Source organism: Callithrix jacchus, chromosome 2, assembly GCF_049354715.1.
Source record: "Callithrix jacchus isolate 240 chromosome 2, calJac240_pri, whole genome shotgun sequence".
NCBI lineage: Eukaryota > Metazoa > Chordata > Mammalia > Primates > Cebidae > Callithrix > Callithrix jacchus.
In genome coordinates, this window is record NC_133503.1 from 3,728,496 (window position 1) to 3,743,850 (window position 15,355).

The 15,355-nt window shown below is 39.3% G+C and overlaps 1 protein-coding gene across 13 annotated transcripts in view; it reads left to right on the forward strand.

The window, feature by feature from the left end:
* TYW1 (tRNA-yW synthesizing protein 1 homolog (S. cerevisiae)) overlaps positions 1–15,355 on the forward strand; it is a 249,595-nt gene that overhangs the window by 82,214 nt on the left and 152,026 nt on the right. For all 13 annotated transcript variants that reach the window (XM_008981271.5, XM_008981274.5, XM_054252460.2 and 10 more), the window contains one exon: positions 11,926–12,044. In XM_008981271.5, the coding sequence (XP_008979519.3) occupies positions 11,926–12,044 (119 nt within the window). The remainder of the gene's footprint in view (positions 1–11,925; positions 12,045–15,355) is intronic.

A 15,355-nucleotide genomic window follows, 5' to 3' on the forward strand; every position in this document is an offset into this window, starting at 1 on the left:
TGATAAATGCCTGATTTTTTTTCTCTTAAATTACTAATTTTCAAAGTAGGAGTTGTTTTAATTGCCACCTAAAGTGGTGACTTTTTCCATTGTTTTTGAATATTACTACGTAATGATGCATTTTCATCAACTTTACCCATTACAGTTATCTTCTGGTTTGATCATCAAATTTTCACACTTTGGCTGGTGGGAAATTTTTCAGTGGACACCTGTATCTTATTTTTAAATTTTAGGGTGTTTTCAATTTTGTTGCTGTAAAATTGACAGCAATATGAGAAATTGTACATACTTAAAGTGTACATTTTGATTTTTTTTTTCTCCGAGTTGGAATCTCATTCTGTTGCCCAGGCTGGAGTGCAGAGGTGTGACCTCTGCTCATTGCAACCCCTGCTTCCTGGGTTTAAGCTATTCTTCTGCCTCAGCCTCCTGAGTAGCTGGGATTACATGTGCCCACCACCTTGCCTGGCTAATTTTTGTATTTTTATTAAATACAGGGTTTCACCATGTTGGCCAGAGTGGTCTCAAACTTCTCACCTCAAGTGGTCCACCTGCCTTGGCCTCCCAAGTGCTGGGATTCCAGGCATGAGCCATCCTGCTCTGCCTGATGAGTTTGTATATGTATATATGCCCGTGAAGCTATCACCATAGTGAAGATAGTATTTCCTTGATGTATTTCCAAAATATAAAAGTTTCCTTGTGCTTCTTTATAATCTATTTTTCTCTTTACTTCCTGGAAACCACTGATTTGCTTCCTGTCACTGTATATTAATTAGAGAGACTCTACCCTTCTCCCCAGCCCGCAGCCCTCTCAAGTGGCCTGGACTATGATTCTGTCGATCCTTGCTGGGCCTGAGATTCTCTTCCCCGACCAACAGATATGATGTTGGCTGGATGGTGCTACCAAGAGGGACCCTACCACCATAATTGACCCAGCTGGGGGACCCTCTTTGTCCTGGTGGGTCTGAGACTTCCCTCTCTACCCAGAGATACTGGGGCTGCCAGAGGGCATAGACCAGAGAAGCTGCCATAGAAGCAGCCTGGCCTTGGAATTCTGCTGGCCTGACATTCTCTTTCTCCACTGAGAGACTCCCAGTGGGCCAGGCTGGAGGAGTCCCTCCCTCCCCGTCAGACAGCTCCAGCAGGGATCAGTGGGAGTCTAAGAAAAATTACACTGCATAGACTCTGAAAATTAAACTGCCATTGCAGCCACAGCACACAGAAGTAGGGCAGGACCTGCATACTAAGTGGAAATAATGTACTAAACGAAAAGAATGAATGAACTAGGGTCTGGAATTTCCAACATAATAGAATGTCTAGCATGCAACAGAAACATCTCTTGCCATTCCGAGAAACAAGAAAATCACACCTTGAATAAGAATAATCAGCTGACACCAACACTAGATAAATCAAGTGATGGAATTAACTGACAAGGATTTTAAAGTAGCTGTCATAAAAATGCCTCAGCCCTCAGTTTCAAATTGTCTTGAAACAAATGAAAAGAAGTCTCAGCAAAGAAGGAGAGGTTATAAAAGAACCAAGAGGGAATTCTAAAATTGAGAAATACGGGAAGAGCAATAAAGAAATCTCTGATTGATGGGCGCAGTAGTTAAGTGGAGATGACAAGACAGAATCAGTGACCTTAACAGATCAATAGAATGATTGGCGAACAGGACAGAACGATAGAATTTATGCAGTCTGTGCCCGCTGCGGTGGCTCACGTCTGTAATCCTAGCACTTTGGGAGGCCAGGGCGGGTGGATCATCTGAGGGCAGGAGTTTGAGATTGGCGCTGGCCAACATGGTGAAACCCTGTCTCCACTAAAAATACAAAAATTAGCTGGGCGTGGTGACGCATCCCCGTAGTCCCAGCTACTTGGGAGGCTGAGGTAGGAGAATTGCTTGAGCCCAGGAGGCGGAGGTTGCAGTGAGCTGAGATCACGCCATTGCACCTCAGTCTGGGTGACAGAGCCAGACTCTGTCTTAAAAAAAAAAAAAAAAAGATTTTTACCCAATCTGAAAAATGTAGACAAAAGTAGACTGGAAAAGAACTTTTGGTATAGCCTTAGAGACTGCAGGGCAGTGTAGGCTGAGAATCCCTAATTTAAATATGTGAAATCAGAAATGCTTCAGAATTCAAAACGTTTTCAGCACTGACGTGATGATCAAAGGAAATACTCATTGGAACATTTTGGGTGTCCGATTTTTTGATTAAACATGCACGTCCAGTATGTATATTGCAAATATTCCAAAATCTGAAAAAATTAGAAATCTGAAACACTATTGGTACCAAGCATTTTGGATAAGGGAGGCTTAATTTGTGGCAAGCGATCCAACATTTATGTCATTGGTGTCGCGGAAGGAGAGTGAAATTTAATAAGTAGTGCTGAAAGAGTATTTGAAGAAATAATTGGTTGAAGGTGGCCCAAATTTGATGAAAGACATCAACCAACAGCTTCATGAATTTGAGGGGTCCCCAAACTGGATAAAACGAAAGGAATCCATACCGATACTTTAAATAACGAATGATCTAAAAACTGAAAAAGGAAAAAGTATGAAAAGCAGCTTGAGAGAAACAGTGTATTACCTAGAGGGTAGCACCAATTTGAATGACAGCAGATTTCTCATCTGAAACCATGGAAGCAAGAAGAGGAGTAGCACAATAGGATTTCAAGTGTTGAAAGAAAACATGAACTTTGAGTTTCATGTGTAGCAAAACTGCTCTTTAAGGATGAAGGATCAATAATGGCATTATCAGATGAAGGAAAATGGAAAGAATTTGTTGCTAGCAGACATGCCCTTAAATGTTGGCAAAAGAAAGTTCTTCAAATTGAATTCAGGGCTTGGTGTGGTGGCTCACGCCTGTAATCCCAGCACTTTGGAAGGCTGAGGTGGGCAGATCACTGGAGGTCAGGAGTTTGAGACCAGTCAGGCCAATATGGTGAAACCTTGTCTCTACTAAAAATACAAAAATTAACCAGGCATGGTGGTGCATGCCTGTTATCCCAGCTAAGCAGGTGGCTGAGGCAGGAGAATCACTTGAACCCCGGGAGGCGGAGGTTGCAGTGAGCTGAGATTGCATCACTGCACTCTAGCCTGGGTGATAGAGCAAGACTCTGTTTCTAAAAACAAAACAAAACAAAAACCTGAATTCAATGATGAAAGATTCTTGTAGCATCCAAAGGAAAAAAGAACAATGGAAAGAGCAGAAATACGAGTACATACTATAGATGATCATTTTCCTCAGGAATTTTATAATTCATATTTGATGATTGAAGCAAAAATTGCAACACTATTAAATAAGACAATGATATTTAAAAAGAGGAAAATTAAAGGAGTCTTAGTGGAAGTGATATTTGCACACTTCACTTGAAGTGGTAAAATGTTGATAGCAGCAGCCTGATAAGTCATGTATGTATGTATGTTGTAATTAATACCTAGAACAAGCACTACAGTAACTGTTGAAAGAGATGAACTCAGAAATGCAACATAAATTACAATGGAATCCTAAAGTTGTTTAAATAACCTGTAGGAAGTCAAGGAAAGGGTAACGATTGAGACACAGGGGAAAGAAACAAAACAACAACAACAAAAATTAGTAGACTTTTTAAGTGCTAATACATTAGTAAGTACTGTAAATGTAAATATTCCAAATTCTCTAATCAAATATTAGAGATTGGTAGAATGGGTAAAAAAAAAACGACCTAAATATATTATGTTTACAAGAACTTTCACTTCAAATTCAATGACATAGGCAGGTTTAGTAAATTGATAGATAAAATTGAACATACAAACAGTAACCCAAAAAACAGGAGTGCCTGTGCTAATATCAGACTATGTACACTTCAGAGCAAAGATAATTACTAGAAACAAAGAGGGACATTTCATAATGATGAAATGAGTGCACACCAAACAGTAGAGCCTCAAAATATATCAAAGAAAAATGAACAGAGTTGAATAGAGAAGTTTCAAAAAGAGCCATAGTTTTATGGTTATGGGCTTAAAAGGCTCATCTCAGTAAATGCTAGAACGAGTAGACTGCAAATCAGCAAGAATATAGAAAATCTGAACAATACTTAACCAACAGTATTTATGTGGCATATTTAGGACATACCACTCAACAGCAGTAGAATACATGCTTTGTAAAGTGCCAGTGGTGCATTCACTGAGCTAGACTGCGCCTAGGCCAGAGAACAAACCAACCTAAGAAATTTTAAAGAATCTATATCACATACTGTGTTTTCTGATCTTAATGGATTCAAGCTAGAAATCAATAACAGAAAGAAAGAAGGAAGGTCTTTAAGCTTGCATATGTTAAGCACTATATGCCTAAATAAGCCATGGGTCTAAGAGGAAGTCTTAAAGGATACCTTAAAAAATACATAGGGACTGTCCATGGTGGCTCATGCCTGTAATTCTAGCACTTTGGGAGACCAGGGCAGGAGGGACCACTTGAAGCCAGGAGTTCAAGACTAGCCTGGGCAATATAGCAAGACCCCATCTCTAACACACACACACACACACACACACACACACACACACACCAGGTGTTCTGGCATGGGTCTTGTAGTCCCAGCTACTTGGGAGGCTGAGGTGGGAGGATCATTTGAGTCCAAGAGTTTGAGGCTACAGTGAGTTATGATGGGTGACAGAGTGACACCTTGTCAAATAAATAAATAATGAAAATAAAACATATCTGTGGGATGCAGCTCAAGCAGTTCTCAGAAGAAAATTTACAACATTAAATTCTTACATTAGATACCAGCCCAAAATCTCCGGAAACTGATAAGCAACTTCAGCAAAACCTCAGGATACAAAATCAATTTGCAGAAATCACAAGCACTCCTATATACCAGTAACAGACTTAAACAGAGCCAAATCAAGAACGAACTGCCATTCACAATTGCTACAAAGAGAATGAAAAACCTAGGAATACAACTAACAAGGAAGGTAAAGGACCTCTTCAAGGAGAACTACAAACCACTGCTCAAAGAAATAAGAGAGGACACAAACAGATGGAGAAACTTTCCATGCTCATGGTTAGGAGGAATCAGTATTGTGAAAATGGTCATACTGCCCAAAGTAATTTATAGATTCAGCACTATCCCTGTCAAGCTACCTATGATCCTCTTCACAGAACTGGAAAAAACCACTTTAAACTTCATATGGAACCAAAAGAGAGCCCGCATAGTGAAGTCAATTCTAAGGAAAAAGAACAAAGCCGGAGGCATCACCGCTACCTGACTTCAAACTATACTACAAGGCTACAGTAATCGAAACAGCATGGTACTGGTACCAAAACAGGGATATAGACCAGTGGACCAGAACAAAGGCCTCAGAGGCAACACCAGACATCTACAACCATCTGATCTTTGACAAACCTAACAAAAACAAGCAATGGGGAAAGGATTCCCTGTTTAATAAATGGTGTTGGGAAAACTGGCTAAACATATGCAAAAAAACAGAAACTGGACCCCTTCCTGACACCTTATACTAAAATTAACTCCAAATGGATTAAAGACTTAAACATAAGACCTAACACCATAAAAACCCTAGAAGAAAACCTAGGTAAAACCATTCAGGACATAGGCGAAGGCAAGGACTTCATGACCAAAACACAAAAAGCATTGGCAACAAAAGCCAAAATAGACAAATCGTATCTAATTAAACTCCAGAGCTTCTGCACAGCAAAAGAAACAGTCACTAGAGTGAACTGGCAACCAACAGAATGGGAAAAAATTTTTGCAGTCTACCCATCTGACAAAGGGCTGATATCCAGAATCTACAAAGAACTAAGACAGATTTACAAGAAAAAAACAAGCCCATTCAAAAGTGGGTGAAGGATATGAACAGACACTTTTCAAAAGAAGACATACATGAGACCAACAAACATATGAAAAAATGCTCAGCATCACTGGTCATTAGAGAAATGCAAATCAAAACCACATTGAGATACCATCTCACGCCAGTTAGAATGGCGATCATGAAAAAATCAGGAGATAACAGCTGCTGGAGAGGATGTGGAGAAATAGGAACACTTTTACACTGCTGGTGGGAGTGTAAATTAGTTCAACCATTGTGGAAGACAGTGTGGCAATTCCTCAAGGACCTAGAAATAGAAATTCCATTTGACCTAGCAATCCCATTACTGGGCATATATCCAAAGGATTATAAAATTGTTCTATTATAAAGAAACATGCACACGTATGTTCATTGGGGCACTGTTTGCAATAGCAAAGACCTGGAACCAACCCAAATGCCCACTGATGATAGACTGGACAAGGAAATTGTGGCACATATACACCATGGAATACTATGCAGCCATAAAAAACTATGAGTTCGTGTCCTTCATAGGGACATGGATGAATCTGGAAACCATCATTCTCAGCAAACTGACAAACAGAAAATCAAACACCGCATGTTCTGGGTGTTGAACAATGAGAACACATGGACATAGTGAGGGGAACATCACACACTGGGGTCTGTTATTGGGGGACTAGGAGAGGGACAACAGAGGGTGGGAGTTGGGGAGGGATAACACAGGGAGAAATACCAGATACAGGTGATGGGGATGGAGGCAGCAAACCAGACTGCCATGTATGTACCTATGCAACAATCCTGCATGTTCTTCACATGTACCCCAGAACCTAAAGTGCAATAAAATATACATATATATATATTTTAAGAAATTCTTACATTAGAAATGAGGGAAGGTCTCAAATCAGCAATCTAAGTTCCTACTCAAGAAACAGAAAAAAAGAGCCAAGTAAAAAGAAAGAAAATGGAAAGAAGTAAGAATAGAAATCAGTGAAACTGAAAATAGCATAGTAAAAAAGTGTTATGAAACCGAAAGCTAATTCTTTGTAAATGTCAATATAATTGATAAGTCTTTAGTTAAGACTTAAAAAATACAAAAGAGAACACAAGTCATCAATATCAGGAATGAAACATATATTATTACAGGTCCTGTAGCCATTGAAATGATAATAAGGGAGTGCTACAATTTTATGTTGATAAATTTGGCAACTTAGGTGAAATGCATGTGTTCCTCAAAAACCACAGTTTATCAAAACTCAACCAAAATACATAATCTGAATAATCCTCTAAATTATCAAAGAAACTCATTTTGTAATTAAAAGGCTCCCCAAAGTGAAATAATAGGTTTCAGTGTTTTTTCTGAAGAATTCTACCAAATATTTAATAAAGATTAATTCCAGTTTTACTTCATATCTTCCCTGAAATACATGAGGTGGGAAACATTTCTTAACTTATTTTTTGAGGCCAACATTAACCCGATAAAACCTGACAAAGACCATGCAGTAAAAGAGAACTAAAGACCAATCTCTCAGAAATTTAGATGTAGAAATTCTCAGTAAGATATTAGCAAATAGAGGCCAGACCCGATGGCTCACACCTGTAATGCCAGCCCTTTGGGAGGCTGAGGTGAGTGGATCATGAGGTCAGGAGTTCAAGACCAGCCTGGCTAACATGGTGAAACCTTGTCTCTACTAAAATTACAAAAATTAGCCAGGCATGGTGGCGTATGCTTGTAATCCCAGCTACTCAGGAGTCTGAGGCAGGAGAATTGCTTGAACTCAAGAGGCAGAGGTTGCACCACTGCACTCCAGCCTGGATAACAGAGCAAGACTGTCTCAGGAAAAAAAAACAAAACAAAACCCTCACCATATTAGCAAATAGAATTCAGCCAAGTATAAAAAGAATTATATACCATAACCAAGTAGATTTTTCCTAGGTATGCAAGGCAGGTTCAACATTCAAAAACCAAAGCAATCCATCATATCAAACATGTTAAGAAGAAAAAAAATCAGTCAGTCATATCAATTGATTCTGAAAAAACATTTGGCAGAGTCTAACCCTTAATTATCAAAAACTCTTAGCAAGTTGGAAATAGAAGAATACTAACTTAATAAAGAAAGAGTATCTACAAAATTCCTACAGCTAACATCATACCCAATATGAAAGTAAATGCTTTTCTCATAAGATTGGGAACAGGACAAGTATGTCTGTGTTCACCACTCCTGTTTGACATAGTACTGTAAATTCTAGCCACTGGAAGGAGGCAACAGAAAGAAAATGCTTACAGGTTGCAAAGGCAGAAATAAAGCTGTCTTGTTTTGCAGATGACATGATTGTTACATAGAAAAGCTCAAGGATATGACAGAAAAAACATTTCCTAGAACTTGAGTTCAGCAAGGTCAGAGGACACAATATCAAAGCACAAAAATCAGTTTTATTCTGTATATTAACAGTGAACATATGAAAACCAAAATTAAAAAGTTCATTTACAATCACTCCAGTGAAAGTAATATGTGTACATTTACATTTAACAAAACATGCACAAGACTGCATGCTGAAGATTTAAAAAATACTGATGAAAGAAATGAAAATCTAAACAAATAGACATGCCATGTTTGTGGATTAGAAAACTCAGTATAATAAACTGTCAGTTCTCCCCAAATTGATTCTATAGATTGAATGTAATTCTTATAAAAATACCAGTAAGATTTTTATAGAAATAGGCAAACTTAATCTAAGACTTGAAAGTCACAGACCCTAGAATAGCAAAACCAATGTTGACGAAGAAGAAAGGGCTGGGAGGAATAGTTCACTCTGATCTTGTAGCTTACTATGTTGTCACAGTTATCAAGGCAGGGGGGTACTGCTGGCAGAGGGACAGACTTACAAATCAAAGACTAGAGACCCCAGAAGTAGACTGACAAAATAGGTTTAACTGGTTTTTTACAAAAATGCAAATCAGTTCTGTATTATTCCATTTTCATGCTGCTGATAAAGACATACCTGAGACTGGGAAGGAAAAGGGGTTCAATTGCACTTTCAGTTCCACATGGCTGGGAGGCCTCAGAATCATGGCAGGAGGCAAAAGGCACTTTTTACATGGTGTGGTGGCAAGAGAAAATGAAGAAGCAAAAGTGTAAACACCTTGAGAAACCCGTCGGATCTTGTGAGACTTGTTCCCTATCATGAGACTAGTACAGGAAAGACTGGCCCCCATGTTTCAGTTCCCTCCTTGGGTCCCTCCCACAATATGTGGGAATTCTAGGAGATACAATTCAAGTTGAGATTTGGGTGGGGACACAGCCAAACTGTATCAAGTTCCATGGTGGAATTTTCGGGAGTGATTAGATATCCATAGGCCAAACCCACAGAAAAAGATAAAAGACCCAAGTGCTGCTCCCCGCAGCCAATCTCAAAAAAGAGTTGTCTTAAACCTCACGCCTTATATAAAAATCAATTCAAAATGGATCACAGACTTAAGTCAACATTTGGAGAAATAATTTTTTTAAATGAAAAACATTCCATCCTCTTCTCACATGCTTCTATGCTGTTGTCTTACAGAGTTTTGTTGAAAAATCCTTTTAGTCTTTCAGTATTGGATTTGGACTGCACACCTCTGGGAAGCTCTCACTGGTCCTTTGGCGAAGCTTCCTTGGTTGCTCTTCCATCTTTTTTTTTTTTTTTTTTTTGAGATGGTGTCTTGCTCTGTGGTCAGGCTGTAGTGCAGTGGCATGATCTCAGCTCACTGCAACCTACGCCTTCCGGGTTCAAGTGATTCTGCCTCAGCCTCCTGAGTAGCTGGAACTACAAGTGCACACCACCATGCCCGGCTAATTTTTTGTATTTTAGTAGAGATGGGGTTTTACCATGTTGGCCAGGATGGTCTTGATCTGACCTCGTGATCTGCCTGCCTTGGCCTCCCAAAATGCTGGGATTACAGGCATGAGCCACTGCTCCTGGACACTCTTCCAACTTATGGGCTCTCGTCCTTACATGATTGGTCCTCTGTGCACGTGCAGAGAGATCTCTGGTCTCTCTTCCTCTTCATAGGACAGTAATTCTGGCAGATTCGCGCCCCACACACCTGACCTCACTTAACCTTGGTTACCTCATTAAAGGCCCTGTATCCGAATGTTGCATTGGGGGTTATGACTTCAACCTGAGTGGGAGGGGGAAGCACAGGGCAGTTTATAACCAAGCGTGTTAACTTCTTAACAGTGAATGAAGTGTACAGTTCTTCAACTTTGTTTCTCTAGTGGCATGAGATTTTGTGGAAATTACTCTGTGATTCTGGCATTTGTTGGACATTTTGGTTTTCAGTGCTGTTTGCAAGATTTGAATGCTTTGTTTGCTGCCTTGTACATTTTATTAGGAACTTGGAAGAGGTTTGTAGGCACAGGTATCTGGAACAATATTTTCCCTTTACTCCTTTTTTTTCAGATGCAAGTACTGAGATGGACAGGGAAACTTTTTAAAAAAAAATTAGAACAAAAATTAGTTAAAAGGCTTCATGGTCAACTGGCAGTAATTAAGCTAGGAAAATTTTATGGAATGTTCTTTCATTGTGGACAGGCTTATATTAATAACAGTACTTTGGGAGGTTAAGGTGGGTGGATCACTTGAGGTCGTGAGTTCGGAACCAGCCTGACCAATATGGTGAAAGCCTGTATCTACTAAAAATACAAATATTAGCCAGGCGTGGTGGCGCATGCCTGTAATCCCAGCTACTTGAGAGGCTGAGGCAGGAGGATCCTTGAACCGGGAGGCAGAGGGTCCAGTTAGTTGAGATTGCACCACTTCAATCTCCACTCCACTCTAGCCTGGGCAACAGAGCGAAACTCCGTCAAAAAAAGTAGTCCACTGATACATACACACACCCCCCATATATGTGTAAAGGCTACTCACTCGTGTCTCCACTTTCCATCTCCTTGTTCATTGTTGGTATTGTTAATTCCATATTATTTCAGTCACTTGGCTCAAAATCAGTTATTTTGGGTGACTTCCTGTGTTCTGCCCCTCAGTGGGGAATGACATTGATTTTACTTCTTTAGTAACCTACCCTTCCACTGATCTTAGGAGCAAGTCATCATTCTCTGCCTGCATCACCTTCTCCCAGGCTTCACTGCTTTCACTTGCACTGAATTCAAGCTCGTCTTACCCAGAGATCTGATTTTACCTTTTAAGCTTGACATTATCTTGATTCCAGCCCTAGTTGATCTAGATACTTCTTTAGATTACCTTCTTACTACAGGTACCAATTTATGTGTCTCATGTGATATATGGTTTTATCCCTTGCATCAAATGGTGATCTTTTCGGTAATAATCTATTTCTTATACCTGTGACTTGCCCCCATAATGTCTCAAATATTTATACTTCAGGGCTGGGCACAATGGCTCACTCACAACTATAATCTTAGCATTTGGGGAGACTGAGGTGGGAGGAAATCGCTTGAAGCCAGGAGTTTGAGACCAGCCTGGACAATGTTGTGAGACCTCATCTCTACAAAAAATTAAAAAATAACCAGGCATGGTGGCTCACACCCATAGTCCCAGCTACGTGAGAAGTTGAGGTGGGAGGATTGCTTTAGTCCAGGAGTCGGAGGTTGCAGTGAGCTATGATTGCAACACTGCCCTTCAGCCTGAGGAACAGAGCAAGATCTTGTCTCAGCAAACAAAAACAAAACAAAAAAAACCCACTCCTGTATGCATTCCCTTACCTATCCTCCTTTATTCAGAGCAGGGATATGCTTACATATGCAGACCGCCCCCATGTTTTAGGTGTCTGTTTTATCTGTTTCCTAGCCTTGTATATTATTGTACTAATATTATTTGAAGGAGTCTGATGGATTTTAAAATGAAAGCGTTAGTGTTTCTCCCTATAGAGTTTTCAGAGTTAATGAATCATAGGTTTATTTCACTGGGCTTTAATAAAAACCCAGAGCACTGCCAAAACCCTAAAATGGTCTAATGCTAATTTCCTGCATCATGCAGATACCAGTAGGAGTATTCGTGGTTATGAAACACATGGTATCTTCTTAAAAATGATGCCTTGGTGGTTTGTTTCTGTGCTTTGACGATTTTATTCAAATTGTGATTTGTTTACCTGTCATAGTCGATGCTCCGGGGGAGAGGAGGTTGTTACAAACACACATTCTATGGAATTGAGAGCCATCGCTGCATGGAAACCACTCCGAGCTTGGCGTGTGCTAATAAATGTGTCTTCTGTTGGCGGTAAGTAAAAATGAAGGGTCATGGTGATCGAATATGTAATGAGTTGTGGTCATCCATCTGCCCAGCTCACACTTGGACTTTCCTAAGAGCTCTACTGTCTTGGTGATTAATCTCCTTTTTATTTCGAATATTATAAGTTTATGCATTTGGTTGTTTTCTTGACCAATTTTGTCAGGAGGTTGTTAATTTTTTAGTCTTTTAAGAACAAGATTTTAGCTTGTGGAGCTCTTTATTATATCTTTGTTTTGTATTTCAGTAATTTTTTTTCTATTTTTCTTTCTTCTTCTTTTTTTTTTCTTTTTGATTTGGAGTTTCATTCCTGTTGCCCACGCTAGAGTGCAGTGGCATGATTTTGGCTAACTGCAACTTCCGCCTCCCAGATTCAAGTGATTCTACTGCCTCAGCTTCCCGAGTAGGTGGGACTACAGGCGCCTGCCACCATGCGCAGATGATTTTTGTATTTTTAGTAGAGATGGAGTTTCACAATGTTGGCCAGGCTGGTCTCGAACTCCTGACCTCAGGTGATCCGCCTGCGTCGGCCTCCCAAAGTGCTGGAATTACGGGTGTGAGCCACTGTGCCCAATCCTCTATTCTTTTTCTGTTTTAAGTTGGATTGGTAGCTCACTGATATTCAGTGTTCTATAATTAATTAAAATGTACCTCTAAGTACTTTCTTAGCAGCATTCCGTAGATTTTCTTTAGTAACATGTTAATTATGATTCACTTACAAACATTTCTAATAGTAATGTGACTTCTGTGTAACTCGTGGATTAGAAAATTACTTATTTTTAGTATTGTGCTTATTTTAGATTTGGGGGGTTATGTCTTTGTTATTCATTTTCACCCAAATTGTATTACTGTTAGAGAACGTGGACTTTATAAAACAAATTACTTGAAATTTATTGAGAAGTACTGTGTGCCTAGTATGGTGTGTAGCCAGTTTAAAAAAAATCTAGTGTATGTACATGAAAAGCGTATGTATCTTTATTGTTGAGTAATAAAACCACAGCAAAATCTATTCTCTGTTACTGATTACATGTTTATTTTATATTATTCTGTGGTCCTCTTTATCCATAATAATGCCTTTTGGCTTAAGGGCTGTGTTGTCCTATATTAATATAGCTATACTAGATTTCCTTTGGTTGTTAATGCTTACCAGGATTTTTTTTCCCCTCTTCCTTTATTTACCCTCAGCTTTGTACTTAAGTATGTTGTTTTTATAAACAAGAGTTTGGCTGGCTTAATTTTTTAGTTTTTTGAAGTTTAATTTACATACAATAAAATGTACGTATTTAAAATATACAGCTGAATGGATTTTGCTAAATATGTATACTGTGTAAGGATTACCGCAGTTGAGATATAGAACATTTAATCACTCCTAGAGGTTTACTTGTAACGGTTTACAGTCAGTTTATCTTACTTCACCCAGCCCCAGGCAGACTGATTTGCTTTCTGACAATGTATATATTAGTTTGCTTTTTCTAGGCTTGCATAAAAATAGAATCATGTAGTATCCATCTTTGTGCAGGGATTCCTTTGTAAAATGGTTTGAGATTCATCCACATCATGGTGTAAATGAGTAGCGTGTTCCTTTTCATTGCTGGGTAGTATGGTCTGTTGTGTGGTTATGCCGTAGTTCATTTGTCTACTCACCTCTAGGTGAGCATTTGAGTTATGGGCAGGTTTTAACTGGATTATGAATAAAGCTGCTGTGAACGTTAGTGTATAAAAATTTGTTAGACAAATGGTTTTGTTTCTCTTGAACAAACACTGTGAGGAATTGCTGGATTTGTAAACGTCCATTTGGACAATTTTTCTTTTTTAACTGGTTAGTTTCACCTGTCTTATTTATAGTGATTATCAATAAATGGTGATACATTATTGATAAAAATTTATTTTTGTTCTGTCCTTTTGTGCTTTCTGTTTATCTTGCTCTCCTGCATTGTTTTCTTTTTTTCTGTCTGTGACTAGTTTTATGCTATGGTGTCTGCCTGGGTTCTTGTTGTTGGAGGTTTCTCAGTTTATACTGCTGGAAGTACAGGCCGTGAATGTTGTGTTGCAGCTTGTTACAGCCCATTATATGTGGAATTGAGTCTTTTACGAAAATGGGAATAGTTTAAGTGAAAGGAAATGGCTAAATTGCACAATCTATCTCTCTTTTTTGGGGGGTGGTGGTGCTTGCTACTAACCCATTTCTTTTCCTTTTTCCTTTTTTTTTTTTGAGATGCAGTCTCACTCTGTCACCCAGGCTGGAGTGCAGTGGCACAGTCTCAGCTCACTGCAACCTCTGCCTCCTGGGTTCAAGTGATTCTCTTGCCTCGGCCTCCCAAGTAGCTGAGACTCCAGGTGTGCACATCATGTCAGGCTAATCTTTGTATCTTTAGTAGAGGTAGTGTTTCACCATATTAGCCAGGCTGGTCTTGAACTCCTGACCTCAGGTGAGCTGGCCACCTTGGCCTCTCAAAGTGCTGGGGTTACAGCTGTGAGCCACCGTGCCCAGCCTCCTAACCCATTTCTTTCCTTCACTGACAACTGCTTCCTGTTCAACTCCTAGTTCTCTAATCCAACTTAGTCTCCATAGCAGCTCGTTTTACTGTGGTCACTAATGACTTCCTTACTATCTGAGCTAATAGAAGCTACTTAGTTCTTATCTTAGTTGAGCGCTAACAGAGCATGCTGGGAAAGAAGAGGAAAGGCCATTCCTTTTGCTGGATTCAGAGACATCAGTCTCTTGTAGGACCCTACCCAGTTTCTTTTCGGTTGCCCCTGTTAGGTCTTCTTTCTGTTTCTGTCCTTTAGCTTTCTTTTATGACTCTATGTTATGATGGTGGAGAAGTAAACCATTTCCGTGGCTTCATTTCCCATCTGTAGTTTGACACCTTTAAATACTTTGTCTCCCGTCTCATTCTCTTTTCTGAGTTTTCATTCTCCATTTCTAATTGCCTGTTGCCTGTCTTCTCTTGGATCATCCAAAGTCATTTCAAGCTTAATATATTTAGTATGGAATTGATTATGCTTGTGTTAACTTGTTCTGTTTTGGGTAATGGCACCATTAGCCATCTGATGGCCCATGCTGGACATTTCTTCTCTTTTTCTCTAACTCACTATATCCATTTGATTATCTAATTCTATTGATTATGTTTTCGATTCTCACTGTTTAACAATCAAGGTGAATTAATACTTTCTAGTCAGTGTCATCGCTTAATTTATCTCCATATTGGCACAAGAGTTGTATTTCTTTTTTTTTTTTCCAAAGTTATTCTTAAAAATATTATTGTGATTATTATAAACACTTATAAGTAGACAGTGTT